Source organism: Lampetra fluviatilis, chromosome 14 (genome assembly GCF_964198595.1).
Source record: "Lampetra fluviatilis chromosome 14, kcLamFluv1.1, whole genome shotgun sequence".
Taxonomy (NCBI): domain Eukaryota; kingdom Metazoa; phylum Chordata; class Hyperoartia; order Petromyzontiformes; family Petromyzontidae; genus Lampetra; species Lampetra fluviatilis.
In genome coordinates, this window is record NC_136288.1 from 2,338,908 (window position 1) to 2,354,771 (window position 15,864).

Below are 15,864 nucleotides of genomic sequence, written 5' to 3' on the forward strand. Positions count from 1 at the left end.
TCTCTACCCTACACTGGTTCATGTTCCCAACTGCAAACAATAAAGTCAAGGACTACCCTGAACCTAACAAACCATGTTCATACAAGCGAACACCATGAACACAATCACCTGTATGACTATTTACAGGCCACTTCAAATCATGAACCATTTGGCTCAAATACAACTCAAAAGGAACATGTTAATTATAATAATGAAGAGTAATTCAGAAAGACACAACCCTACGATGAGGAAACTAAGCCGACATTCAAGCCAAGTGGCACAAGAGCGGCCACAAATGGCCATAACAGGCACAACCGAAGCGGAGGTGGAACAAGGAAATGAACACAGATGGGGGCTGAGCATGGATTTAGAGCTGCACAGGATCAGTAACAGCGACATCAGCATAGACCGGATTCGGTTCACTAAGCAGTGAGGAAAAGATGATGACAATGCAAAAGCCAGTGCAATTTTCACGTGTGGCCTGCAACACACATCCTTGAAGCATGCAAGTGACTTCCCCAGGTGTTCTTACATGAACAGCTGCCATGTAAATCTGTAAAAGCCAATCCAGACCCAGAAGTTTTGTAGTGTTATAACAAAAAAAAATTGCCATTGAAAAACGCAGTCAATCCTCTCCGAAATGCACGTAGGCTAATGTACATTTTGTGCTAATGAAAAAAAATTTGACCAAATAAACTCGATGACAGATAAGAGACAGATAACACGACGGGATATGGTAAAAATGGGCCAAAAAATATTCTTGATTCAAAAGTGACAATGAATGACAATGCATCCAATTATTTGGGGAAGGTTTGTGCATTGGGGCAGTGAATAATGACATGCCTACAAAATGCCTGTTGCACATGCTTCTAGGTTTTATTGTACATGCTTCCAGTAATATGGCCTATTGGTTTCATCGCACATGTTTATATGAACACGTGCCTACTCTACATGCGTATTCGTTTTATTGTGCACGTCAATAGTAGGTGACATTTGATGTCAAACCATCGACGCATGGGGTCACTTCCGTCCAACCTCCCCCACTCACTCACCTGACGTCTCGAGTCTCCGTGCCCCTGCGTCGGACGCCCCATCCGGGCGGGCACATGGTGTGCGGAGCGCAGCGCAGGTGCCGCCCGGGTACCGCGTCACCACCGTCGCCACCGTCGCCACCGTCGCCACCGTCGCGCGCGTACCATCCTGCCGGGCACGCGCACAAGCGGTCGTGCCGCTGCGTGCACGGCGCCCGCTCCACGGCATCAGACTCGCTGCAGGGCGGCCCGCAGCGCCGGCAGCCGTTCGCCGCGTTCTCGTGCTCCAAGAAGGTGCCCGGCTTGCAGGCCACGCACACACGCAGCTCATTCGCCGTGCAGTGCGAAAGCACGCGCGTGCCAGCTGGGCACTTGTCGCACAGCACCTCCACCCCGGACTGCGGGTCCACGCGCCAGTAGTGGGACCGGCTCTCTTCACCGGCGCTCTCGTTGTTGTTCTTGTTGTTGCTGCTACTGCTACTGCCAGGCGCCGCGGACACCGCGCTTGCCATTTCCACATCCAAGCCGTGGATGTCTTCATTTGTTGGTGCTGCCGAGTTGTCGGAAGTTCTATAAATAGGCGCGAATCTTGGTGGATTTGAGTACATTTCATGCCCGGCTGGCAAATCGACTGCCAGTGTCTCCCTCGACATACTGTCCAGTGTATCTTCACCTTCTGCTGGGAAACCAACCTGCTCAATGGGCTTCTCATCATGGTGTTGCCTTCTGCTTGTGTCGAGTTGGCCCTGCTGGGATGTTGATTGCTTTGGTCTGGCCACTCCAGCTGCCATCTTCTGATGACCTAACCGCGGTTCTGGCCTTCCTCGATGAGTTTCAACCAATTCAGCCAGCAGATGCTCTGCCTTTTCTTCCAGCCTGGGATTCCTTTCACGTCGCAGCGAGATGTGTCGAGAGCTGTGGCCAACAGGTGGTCGAGGCATGGAGTCAGCATCGTGCATGTCTTCTGGGGAGCTGCTTTCCTTGATTTGGATGGTGCTGATGCTGGGTCTGCGTTTCTCTTGCACGCTTGGTTTCTTCCGCCTGTGTCTGATTTTCTTGGTGGTGCCGACTCTCCGCTCGCCTGGTGAATCTCTCCAGTGGCCTTCTCTGGATTCCGTGGGTCCTGAGACACCATCATAGGGCGTTCCAATCCATGGATGATGCCGATGGTAGCTTCTAAGCCTGTGCTCTTGTTCGGACAGGCCATCGACGTCATGGTTTCTCACATTCTTTGGTAGTTTTGTTTCCAATTCTGTAAACGTGTCCGTCTCCCTGGCGCTCCTGGTCCTCCTTCCACGTAGGTGCCCGATGTCCTCACCATTTCTTCCACTTCCACCTATTGCTTCCTTCAAGTCCAGTCGGCGGTGCTGGGATATCCCTGAGAGCAGAACATTGGACTGGGCGCTTTCGCCGTCTTCCGTGGATCTTCCGGTGCGACCGTGAACAGGCTTCTCACGTAGCTCTCGGCGTGGATTGCCGTGACTTGGCAGCCACTTTGGCTGTTTATAGTCTTGATTAGGAGTAGGGCCTAAAGTGGAAGCGACGGAAGGACCCGCTTCTCCAGCTTGTTCGACTGTAAGGATGTGTCCTTCAGATGGTTCTGCGTGCTCAACGCCTTGCTGATGGCCAGAGTAGTCACGGAGCTGAGAAGCGTTTCCATTGTCCAGTTCTGCATAGCTCTGGGGCAAAAGGTGGAGTTGGCTTGAGTTGGAGGCATAGTTGGGGTTCTGGGCAGCAACAGCACCAACAGCAAACCAAAAGCACAGCTGTCGAGATGACAGAAACAAAGCAAAAGTTAGAACTGCAGGGCATGCAATTAATAATTAAACGTTTGAAAAATTGGAAAATATTTCTTCAACCATTAAAATGTTTCAGGAGCTAATGTGAAACAATGGTTTTGTGAGCAATTAAACATTACTTCCGAGCCAAGTGAGATTTTTAGTGCCAGTGTTTCGACCCGCCGTGCCGTAACGACTTGTTAATTACTGCGGCGTACATGTGTGTCGCATCCCTAAGCGCGTACGTCTGTGTAGCGGGCAAGCAAGACTAATCTGGACAAAATCTCTCTGGCTCTGGCCCTTGTGTTCAGAGTTAACATTCCCATTGGTTCCTTCCAGCGCACTATGCCTCGATGTTTACCCACCATCGTCTGCGAGAATTGGAAATGAAGCGCCAGTTGAGGAATGCCTAACGTTCACTCCTCAGAACCCACTATTGTCCTACTAATCTAATATTCTAAATTAATGCTGTTAAGTGTTAATGTGTAAAATACCATCGGCCAAATTAAAAAGATGAATCAGATCATATTCCTGATGAACATAGTTAAAGTAAAAAGTATAATAATTTACCATAACATCACGAATGCACAGGAATGTTGGGTCATTTCATAAAAATGTGTTGTTTCCTTTTACACCTTTTTATGGTCACTGCAAACAGTGGGCAACCAGCCAATTGCAAAATGCTTGCTATGGGCCATTCCTGACAGGCAAATGATTCCTCATTCCCACTCATAGCCAAGTATGAGTGTTCCACATGTAACCAAATCATCCGGAAAGCGCATTGATCTCGTCAGATCTCGAAAGATAGGCAGAGTTGAGCCTGGACAGTGCTCGGATGGGTGGCTCCACTGCATGCCAGGTATTATTAGGTGGCTTCAGGGCCCTGCGATGTTGCTGACAGCAGATGACAGTGCAGAAAGATCGACTGTTGGCCTGTGGTTCTATACTAACGCATCAAATGCTCTTCACCTTCATCAACCCGCACTGACCAGTGTGATTAAGTGTTCAAATAACTTCCAGAAACCTCACAGAATAGGGAAGCCCTCATCTAGCAGTGGACTGCCAAAAGGCCTGTACATTTACTTGACATTTCCAGCCATTAGTAATATTTTTTGTTCAACGGCTTGTGAAACAAAGAGAAACATTGCAACAAAATGAAAATAGGCGTTTAGCACGCCCGCATTGTGCATTTGAGGCGGCATCTCTCGGGCACACGAAGCTTGACCACTCGTAAAATCCTCACTTTGGTGGCACGACGGGTGAATTGCAAAGAGAAGAATGCACAGCGCTCCAGCACGAACGCTTGAGCTGCAGCTGGCACTCCAACATCGGTGCCGACACGCGTGCGCACGCCAGAGGTCGCAACCGGGTACCCCCCGATACCCGTACCCTACCCGATACCCGGCTACTCGTACCCGGCCGGGTACGGGTACGTGTACCCGTTTGAGACCCTGGTGCGGCCGGGTACGGGTACGGGTGGGCCGTGAGTCACTGGTGAGTAACCGTTTGTCACTCATTTCCCAACGTCTTGTCTCTTCTCACAATTCAAGTTCCTAGAATCAACCCACCCGCGCCTGCAACATGGTTTCATTCCAGAGGTCGCAATCGGGTACCCGTACCCTACCCGATACCCGGCCGGGTACGGGTAGCCGGGTATCGGGTAGGGTACGGGTACCCGTTTGCGACCCTGGTGCAGCCGGGTACGGGTAAGGAATCAAAACCCGATTGCGATCTCTGGCGCACGCAGCAACCAACATCCCACTACGTTACATAATGTCGAGACGGGTACGGCCGTACGCTCATCGTTTGGTGTCAAGCATGGTTCTGCCTGACTGAGACCTGCATGCTGCGTGATTAGACATTTTGTGTGCATATATTGTCAAGTCATGTGGAATGGTTGCAAACTGCTCCTGCATTTACAGGCCAGTATGCACTAATGGCACGACAATGCCGTTGTCATGTGAGCTTCATTACTAAACGCAGGAATCCACCACAGATTAACCTTGTTGCTACCCAATCAGAAAAATGTATCTGAGTATTCATGCAAGGTAGGCTAATATGGTTAATTACTTTTGTTTTCCATTAAATTTATGTTAAATCTATTAGTCTGACCACAATAATGCAAAAGAAAACATGCTGGTACATGTGACTACTGTAATTGGCAAAGTCTTCCTTCACAAACTGTATAGTGTATCTTCTAAGCTGTTCTTTCATGCTCAGCAGGCATGCATGTCTACTGACATCATTGGTTTGTGGTAAAGCTCGATCTAGGCAATGGACAGAAGGATAAAATATAATTAATTTACTTCACAATAAAAACACACCCAATATATCCATGGAAACAGGCAACTAATGTTGCACCTTAAATAAATATACGTGGCATAACAGTTCATCTAAGTGGCTAGATGCACCATGCATATTTTGATAGATTATGCAACAGTGCAATATTTATCGGGCCAATTATTACAGTATCTATGACTCATGACAATGGGCTGCAATAAACTACAGGATTATTTAAATCACAAGCAGAACAGACCATGCGTGATACACAGGCAATTATTGGAAGATCATATTCCGCTGCCATTTCAGATTATTCAAATTCCTCTTGATGAATTAAATGTGGGTCGCAAATTGTCCACCAGCCGCTCGTGAAGACACGACAATGCGATGAATTACGGCCACCAAAAGCTCCCATAGGGGTTACTCTGTTCTGTTTGACAGCGGGAGGGTGTTCCGGTGACCACGTTATCACAAGCATTTGCTGTTGGACAAAGCTCTCCGACTTGCACCGCGGCAGTTGAAAAGTTTGAAAGTCACCTCACTTCCCTCCTGGGTGATGTAAAGGCCGCTAGAGTAAAAGAAGTCACCATGAATGCTCAAACGTGAATGCGCTGCAATGCCAATTAAATATTGTAACACTAATCAGTAGTGGTTATGTAAGCATTCATGCCACAATCTTCGCCACGATTCAATGAATTTGAGGTCGTCACAATGCAGGGTCATGATGCTAGAATAGTTTTTTTTCATCTTATTTATACTGTCTCGTTTGTACATTTCTTGTTTGTTGTCCCTTTTGTATCTATTGAACATTTTTTGTTGTAAATTTTACTCCTCACCCTCAAAAAATGATGCAAGAAATGCGCAACAACTTAATTTGCGTTTGAATTGAAACAACTGGAAAAGGCGCACTTATGGTAAGGCGGGGGGGGAGTTGGAGAGGCTCGATTTAATTGGCAGATGCTGGCAAAAGATTCTGTGGCAAATACAACATTCAATAGGCACGGCCAGTTTTAAAGACCCAAATGAGCCAACAAACCAAGCCAACGGGGCTGAAGTTGAAGAGGGAGGCTCGATATACAATGTAAACCCCAAGATACACTGTCAGGGATGGCAGAAACTCCCTAAACCGATGAGCCACATGCCTCTTAACATGGTCGAGAGGCTGTGGAACTTAGAATTTAGAAATTGGCGTGAATATTCCTGCATGTACTGGTGTCACGCTCCGCTGCCAGGATCGAGTGTCCCGGGCCGCTCACGTTACCACAGATATTTCCTGCTTAAAATAAAGTTATATACTGACAAGTTGAGATGCACAATCGAGCCGCAGCTGGACTGCCCGGGAGCCACATGTGGCTCGTGAATCACGGTTTGATTGCTCGTGCACTATGTAAAAGCAGCAATTTCAGCCAGAGCCAACGATTAAACGTATTCCCATATGAAATATACAATACATCCCAATAAAATGTAATACTCAATTATGAAAATTTGTCAATTATTTCCATAATAGGTTTACATTTCTTGAGATAGATCATCCACAGCATCCCCGAAGACACATTTAATTCCATAATTGTTCATCACTTTGTTCTTTTGTTGGCACGCATGAAGTAACAGTTTGCAGAAGTAAAGTTCGCACAGTTAAATGACGAATAAATCTGTGTGCTGTGGACAAATAATATCTCCCTCATGGATACAGAAAAGCAAAAGGAACAGCTGGCAAGCACTTGGCCATTGACCAGGTTAAGGGCTTCTGGCATGTTCTGTAGTGAGGATAATATAAACGTAATAATTTTCAGCCCTTTGTCAATCCACTGGAATATGAAAGGCCTCCCCATACTTTTGGTCATAGGGTTGTTTAACCATAATGCACCACGCTGGTAAGTGGGGGTTTCGTAAGGTGAGATGGCAAAGGGCCAGGACAGACGTCACTCGCTGCTGATGTGATCTGTGGCTGGGAAGAAAAATACTCGGGTGGCCAGGTGGACAGCAAAATGCACTAAATCATCAAATTGACACAATTTATGGAATCGTCACAATTTATGAAATCAACGAGGTAGCTATTGATGACAAGCCGACTGCTAAGTGCAGTACGCCACTTAAATTAAAAGATGACATTTTGTATATTCTGTACCGCATAATGTTTAACATGTTTCAGATGTAACACGGTTTAATTTTAAAACATTACACATGCTCCTTGCAAAGATGCTAACATCAGCAAGTAATGGAACACCTGAGAGATGTTTGCTTTTGTTTTTGTTTAAATAATGCAGTGTTGACAGCTCCATTACATGGTTACACCTGCTCCGTAACCCGAGCGCTGAGTGTAGCCAAAGGAAATACATTTCGGGCGGCCCACACACACACACGATGGCAACAGTGTGCAACCATTCCGGCACGGGGATAAACACAGCCAGAAAGCAGATCTACTTGTGCACGCCGGCTGGGATGAGGGTCACATTCAAGAGGGGCTTGTGTGGTGTTATACAGCGCGGCGATCGTATTACGGTTCAAAGAAAGACACAGTGGCACCGAGGCTATTCATGTCGGCCTGCGCCACGCTGTGTTTACAGGACACTGCACCGTGAATGGAAAATGGGGGAGTTGGCAGGGGCATTGGGGGGGAAGGATGGCAAACAAAGAACGAGGTGGAAGGGATGACGGAAGGTGCTGTTGAGGTGAAGGTTGACAAAAGAGTGCGCAGTTGTTAGGACTGTATGTCCAAATGAAATGTTTCACTTGTAATTGGCTCAGCAATAATTCAGCCAACAAACCAAAAGCTATAATACAGGGGGTTTGTTTGGGGTTAGATCGCTTAAATATAAATGTCGTTAAACCAGCTACCACCCGACACAGCCAATTAGTAAGGTTTGTCACGTAAACAGGACATGATAATTCGTTACTACTACAGCACACCGGTGTGGTGGAGAGAAAATCCACAACATTTACAATGATAATTGGTTTTTTACCCTTTATCTGGCAACAAAACTGACACCTTTTTTACAAGGAGTCATGTTTGCATTGACCACAATACCTGCAGTCATAATGCAAACAAAAAACACAACGCTGATAATGTATACACTGTCCTTGAAATTGATTGGTCCACACCCGAGACAGCTTTCCTTAGAGCCTAGTCTCGCATGGTGTTGGAACAGATGACGCGCCTTTTGGCGTGGTGTAAACATTTACAATCTGAGTATGACGTTTCGCCTGAATGCAGTCACACCATGACCCCGCACAGAAATCCTCTCTCATCAAGACGCTCATACATCAGGCTAAGAAAGTGTCAGATGGTAATAGTCTGAGAAGTCAAATTAAACATGTAAAATAGCATACATTGTGAGAGTAACTGATAAACTAGTCCGATTAAAAAAAAAACACCCGAGTCAGATTTTATACGGTACATAGAATACACAAACTAATATCTGGAACTTAAGATGTATTACCGAAGCTATCAACTGAAAGTGTGTACCAGAATAATTGATATTGTGGCAAATGCTATTGTGGGCAAAAAAGACGAATGATCAGCATGAGACTAAAAGAACACCAAAGGATTATTAACTACTCCCAAATACAACTGTCGGTAGTGGCAGAACACGCGTGCCAACAATGACACTCAATTGATTTTAATAATGTTGAAGTTCTGTGCAAAACTAGTTAAGACTGGCCAAGACGAATTATAGAATCTATCGAAATTGAGAGAAATACAAATAATTTGAACCGTTCGGATAGCTACAGGCTTAGCTCTGCTTGGAAGCGAATCATAAATGATACATTGTTTAAACGCATGCCTATACAGGTCAACAGACGTTAATGTGGATTACCTGTGGGCTGACAGTAACAGCTACTGCTATTCTAGTGCACACAAATTACAGGAGGGACAAGAACAATGTGCATGCATGATGTGCGTTGATTACCATATGAAGAACCCGACCGGTAATGGATACCCATTGTAATGTATATGCATTCATGAATCCCCCTCTTCGCATGTGAAGGGCTCACAAGTGACATCATCACATCTATCCCTCTATTTAAGGAACGACACAGGAGGAGGATTTCTCCACAAATCTGGCTGTCCGCCTGATGATGCCGGTTGTAATTATTAACGTCGTACTCGGATTGTAAATGTTGTGGATTTGCTCGCCAACACACCGGTGTGCTGTACTAGTAACCAATTGGCACGTTCTGTTTACATGACAGCTTACTAATTCGCTGTGTCGGGTGGTGGCGGGTTTAACGACACAATTATATTTACGCAATCTAACCCCAAAAAAAACCTGCATTATGGATAGTGGTCACAAAAGCCTACGTGTTAAACAAACCAAAAGCCATGAACCAAATTGCCCTTCGTGTGCCTAATCTCAGAAGCTCATGAGGGTTGAGCCTGGTTTGTGCTTGAATGACTGAAAGGGCTTGCCACGTGGTGAAGGCGTGGAGCTATAAGGCGGCCAGGAAATGACAGTGTTGAGTGCTACCCCACTTCTGCGTGTTTCTCCTCAATACTCATCCAAGAAATTAGCCAAATATTCCAATGCAGATCCCACCTCATAAGATCTTGACACTCGGCGAGGTTTTTCTGCACAATAATTTGCATTCTTATTTTTACATCTGCCCTGCCTGAAGCAATGCAACTGGTGAACCACCAGTCCGACCTCAAAGTTTATTCTAAAATGTGTGTAGGATAGAACTAAACATATCCATGGCAGCAGGGCTTTCAAAGGATTTTTATGAAATCAATGGAAGAAAAAAAACATGCTAATAATGTATAGTAGAGTATTTATAAATTGTGTGCAGCAATGCAGAAAAAAATACAGCAGTCCTATAAAGTGACGCCTACGTTATCAAATATTTTAAATTGCGTACAGTTGGCCTGCACATAAGAGCTCGTTAGATGACAATTGAAATGGAGCAGATGTTTGCAGCTATCAACAATAGGATTCCGGGGAGCACTTTGCATGCACTATCAGCACTACAAATTGGCAACACATATCCCCACGTGACAGAGTAATGCATTTCGAGCCCCCCCCCCCAAAAAAAAAGTGCAAATCTTTATGGTCCACCGAACATCTGTGGCCCAGTACCTCTCTCCAATTTGGTTATTTCTTTTTTATATTTTGCTTCCTGCGGCGTGCAAACATTAGCAGACACTTTGTAAGAGAGATGTCAGCTATCGCGTGCTGTCACAGGCTGCATAGAAAGGTCGGGATCATTTACTGGTGACGGTTGATTTTTTTTTTAAAGCCCCTATTTTAAACGTTTCTGCCGAGGCCAGTCATCTGAAGACGGATGGCTCTGACTTCATAGATGCAACGTAAAAAAATAAATGCTTATATTTCAATGCGGCTGACATACAAGTAACATCCCGGGTTCACGTGGGGGGGGGGGAGGAATGAGTTCCTGAAAGGTGCGACTACGAATAATCGAAACGATGCAAATCAAAGCGATTTACAGGCTCGGTGGTGGAGGCGAAGGCCGAGAGGTGACCGATAACGAGGATGGACGGACGATGCCGTCAGCGACGTTTGGGTTCAGGCGATGCAGACTCGGGTAGTGGTGTGAATAAAGTGATGACGTATTTGCAAAACGACATAAAAGGGAGAGATGTGAATCGGGGTGCCAGTAAATGCCAAGGGTGGACATGCTCTTAGTAATATCGTAATTAGACGGTCTGCTTCGTAAAACAGTATTTCATTTAAAATGCAAAAAATATCGTCATCGGGATTAAATGTACGCGAAAACTGCCGAAAGGAAGCATGTTAATTTTTCATAGTGCTGATAGTGCATGCAGAGAGATTGTAGAATTAAATACTCATCAGCATTGACTAAGTAGTTTAACAGTGGCTTAAGAGCCATAATTGTAAAAATCGTCAATTAATTATCAGTGTTACTAGCTACATGACAGATGGTAAGACTGGCATAACCACTATCAATAACGAATAGCATAGAAAACAGTTCAGAAGCAAATCAGTTTTAATGCTCCATTCAAAGTCTGCGCCTATGACCAAGATCGCCCGAAATTCGCCCAATCTCGTCACATCTCGAAAGCTAAGCCCGCTTGAACTTGGACAGTGCATGGATGGGTCTGCACAATGCATAACAGGTGTTATCATCGGTGGGGCTCCGAGGTGGGCAACATAGGGCCGTGAATAACATTTCACTGTGGCAATATTTTTGTATTCTACTTCAATGCTACCATGTCCATCAACCAGCACAACCCAACATGGAAGTGAGGTCAATTAACCCCTCCCCCCGCCTCTCTCCCATGACCTGCACACCGTGGGGTAAGGCACTCGTCCAGAAGTGGATTGAGAAAAGGGATGTACAAGTACAGCCGAATATACAACTATAGGACTTGCAATGTTCTGGAATTATGTGGATGCAATTGACATAATTTAAAAAGTAAGAAAAACTGCAGCTACATATAAGCAGATGGTCAAGCTGCCATCCTCACTATCATCAATCATCAGTTTCATCAGATAGCACCGTGTTTATCAGTAAATTGTCTTGCTGAACACTATAAAAAGGCTGACAAAATAACCAGATTGAATGTAAATGCATCCACGTGAACATGGTATTCTTTAAGATGTACTGCAACACATTGTCCCCGTATACTTCATAAATGCACTTGCATCATTATACAGCACTCCCCTGACATTCACTTGGACAGTACACCCATGTTGTTCCAAAAGTAAGACTCGGTGCAGCATTTTATTTTGCCTGTGAAAGCCAAAAGATTTCTCTCCATCACCAAATAACTCCCCATTTTCCCCATATGGCTTCTCCATCTCCATAAATGTCATTCTATCCAATTTACATTGCCAAGCATGTCCTCTGCTTAAATATTGACCCCCAAACATAAGCACAATTTGTGCCAAATGTCACTATGTATTCCAAACAACGCGATATAGATTTTCTGCACATAGTTCCCATTCTCTGATCCACTGCTAGATGTTGGCCCATCTTATGTGGAAACCACAACCTTGTTTTAATCAGCCCACAGTTCTTGTAGGCACGTTGCTGCTACTAGATTTTGATGATCTTAGTGCCCTCAGATATTCATGCTGGCCACATGGTCACTAATTCCAAAAGGTTGTTCCTTCCAGCATGTGTATTGCCCACATCTTTGAACATATCCCAAAGCCAATTAAGTAAATAACCTCTCGTTTAATATAATCGGCAGTTTACAGTGATTGACCAAATCACCCAGAATGTGCCAGATGTCATCAGTTCTCAGAAGCAAATCAGCATTGGGCGAGTGCTTGAAGTAACCACCATGCATAAACAGGTTGTTGTAAACTGCTGCAGGGCCACGTGGTGGCCAGTAGAGGGCAGTAGAGTAAAATCAACTTTGTACTGTAGTTACTATGCTCCTACGTCTGTACTCCCTTCACCAACCCACGCCGACCAACGTGAAGCATGGTCAAATTGCCATCCACTACCTGCATGGAGTTGGGTGATAAGTATGCAGCTGTGGAGCAACAAAGGGGGCTTTACGTGTATGTATTGTGCATAAGAAATGCACATCTATCACATCTACCCCTCTACTTAAGGAGGATTCTATCCACAAATTTGTCTGTCGCCTTATGAAGCTGGTTGTAATTACTGGCTAAACGTCGAACTCACATTGTAAATGTTGTGGTTTGACTCTCCAACACACCGGTTAGTGCTGTACTAGTGACGAATTGGCACGTTCTGTTTACGTGACAAACCTTACTAGTTGGCTGTGTCGGGTGGTGGCGGGTTTAACGGCACATTTATATATTTACACGATCTAACCACAAAAATACTGTATTATGGATATCATAAATATGTTAAGTGCTATAAACATACGAAGCCTTCTAATTAAAAAAACTCTTTATTCCAGGGTGTGTTTAAAAAAGTACAATAAATCGTCAAAGGCCACCAATTAATTTCTTATCAGCGCGACTGCGCTCGGAAGAAAAAAACTATTTTGGAAAAAAGGAAATGAAACACGTTTAATTATCTTGTTTTGGGTGCAACCCGTCAATCTGCCACCAACTTTCTCACAGTCTACGGCACCGATTTAACGCGCAAGGTGGCCACCCATCCTCGGAACGTGGGGGGGGAGAGGCCTTTATTTAACGGGTGGACTGACAAAATGACTGCACCTGTACGTACGGGCATGTGTACGCATGTGCCGATGTGGTATAGATGTACTCTCGATCACAGGACAGGGCTCAGGAACACTAACACGCGTTGGACCCAGACTGCAGCCCAGCTCTGTGAATAAACGTCTCTCACCTGCAAGACTCAATCGGGCAGGACGAAGGCAGAGAGGGCATCGCGATCAAGAGGCACCAACCACCACCACCACCACAAGGCGGCATTGGCATGAAGGACACGCCACGTGCACAGGCAGGCACACACAGCGATCCCCGCACATCACGGAGCCGCGCTACTCGAGAGAATAACAATTGTCGACATCCTACCGATTTCTAATCCTTCCCTTTCAACAGGTGATTGAATGGTGTGATTGAATAAGCGGTGTGTGCCAAAAGGTCGAAAATGGTGTCTTGAGATTGGCGGAATGAATGATGTAGAGGCTTTACAATAACATGTTTGTAAGATATTTTTTTCATGTTATTTTAGTGGCTTGTCTATAAATGGATAACCTTGGACGAAATCGCTCTCATTTAACCTTGAAAATGTTATAAAGGCCTATATGTGCCATCTACACACACCCACCACCCAGTGTGATGAAGACATCTTTACATTGACATTCTATTTACAGCTTGGCAATAGGGTGATTCAACGTGTTGTATCACTCAACACAAGGAACCCAGCCACGGTGGCAATATGTACCACATCGGGCGGCATAAAGGTCGACACCGTTGACAATTTAAACATAAAACAATGCCACCCTCATGAGTCTGACACACACGTTGACACCGTGGCAGCGGCACTCAACAGAGAACACACACACGCAGTGACACCTGCCGTACAGAAACACAATGTGGCACACAGAAGGCGATACCAACAACCTTGATAGTGACACCGAATGAGACGTGTCTTTACATCCTGAGAAACAAAGGGGGGTGGGTGTGGACTCACATTGACAGTGTCCGCTGATGACACTTTGGCACACAGATCTGCACCGACACAAGCCGCGCCGAGTGACAATGGGAAAACCTAAATCGCAATAAACAAAGGTCGCTCTCTCACCACAGCAGTGGCAGCAGAAGCTGTACAGGGCCTCCTCCTCCTCATCAGCTCCGGAACGGAGCGGCCACCTCCACCAGCCACCATCATCTCCTCCTCCACCTCCATCCTCCTCGCCGCCACCTCCTCCCCCATCACCACCGTCCAGTCGTCGTCTTTGCCTGCCCCGTGTTGTCTTCTTTTTCGTCTCCACCACCGCCTCCTCGCTCCAAGTATGTCTTCCTCCTGTCCACCTCTCCTCACGTCTCCACCACGACCTCGCTGCCCCCCCTCCCCGTGTGCCGGCTAACTCACGTTGTACTTGGACCACGTGAAGCCGCCCGCTTCGAACACCGCGTGCTGGCGGGGACGCGCGTCCATCGTACGGCTGTCGTCTCTGCGCAGATCGCAAGAGAGCAGCACCATTGCCCCTCGTCGCCGGGCCGGGTTGGGGAGGAGGAGGAGGGGAGAGGGAGGAGGAGGAGCAGCCCAGGGAAGAAGGGAGGCGACGGTGGTTGGGGGAGAGGCGGGAGGGAGCGTGGAGATGAGCACCGCCCTGCAGCCCCCCCCCAAGCCCTTGGCGTCACTGCCTGCCCCTCCCCTCCGCATTCGCGATCACGACATCCGCGTGTATATTTGAAGATAATTTTAAAATCTAAAATTGCAGCAGCCTGACGTGGTCGTCTTTCCCAAGGAGCTCCATTCCGTCCTTGATGCGACTATGCAGGGAACTAACGACTGCAATGTCACATTTCAGTTTATCGCTGCGATGTTACCAAAAGTGATGTTTAAAGCGCGTGGATCGAGTTTAAATCGAATTAAAATCATCAAACGAACATTAACACAAAGGCGTTTGACAAACCCCCCTGAGAAAGATGGCCGCCCCCGGAGTCTCGTCGCACGTGGCGACGTCGCCGCCTTGGACGGCAGCGACGCGCCCATTGGTCGAGCCGGAGCCCCAGCAACAGTCGCCCATTGGTTGGCGGCGTCGCGCGAGACAAAAATAATGAAAATTTATTTATTCTTTACCGCCACCCCGCTCCCTGTTGCCCAGATTTCACGACGGGAGGAGTTGGCATGTGCTCCTGCTACTGCTTTGGTTTTTCATGATTAAAGTGAAATTTCCGCAAAGAATCACGCCATCCTGTTTTTTTGTTGCTTGTCCGAATATAATTTCTGATCCCGGGTCTGCCTTCAATGATTGTCATACTGTGTTATTGTAGGAGGATCAGATGGTGCATCGGCCATGACTCAGCCAACCCATGGAACCTGGGTCTGTCCCGTGACCTGTCAGCGGGCGTTCGACACTTAACGTGGCCTCAAAGTGCACCTAGCCTGGCACAAACACCGTTCTGACGTCACTACCACTTAGTGTATCTCGCTGACTCGCCGAAACTGCTAGGCATCTGCGAAATAGAGCTTGGTGGGTCATCGGATTCCTCCAGTCTAAATGAAGATTCTGATTGTACATTCTGCCAGAGCATGGATCAAGAAACATGGACACTGACAAATAGAATAAAAGCTCCAAGAAAATGTCATACTTGCATAACTATCAACCCCTTATCAGTGCCTACCTTATTACAGACCTTATTAGTCACCTCCGTGCCCTTATACATCTCAACGTTCACCATACAAAGTCACAT

The 15,864-nt window shown here is 46.3% G+C and overlaps 1 protein-coding gene across 1 annotated transcript in view; it reads right to left on the reverse strand.

Moving 5' to 3' along the window:
* Positions 1-14,763, reverse strand: part of TNFRSF21 (TNF receptor superfamily member 21) — a 39,173-nt gene extending 24,410 nt beyond the window's left edge. Inside the window, exons 1-2 of the mRNA XM_078862557.1 lie at positions 14,246-14,763; positions 1,032-2,776 (exon numbers count right to left, since the gene is read on the reverse strand). Of these exons, the coding sequence (XP_078718683.1) occupies positions 1,032-2,776; positions 14,246-14,377 (1,877 nt within the window). The 5' untranslated portion in view covers positions 14,378-14,763. The remainder of the gene's footprint in view (positions 1-1,031; positions 2,777-14,245) is intronic.
* Positions 14,764-15,864: the final 1,101 nt, after the last annotated feature.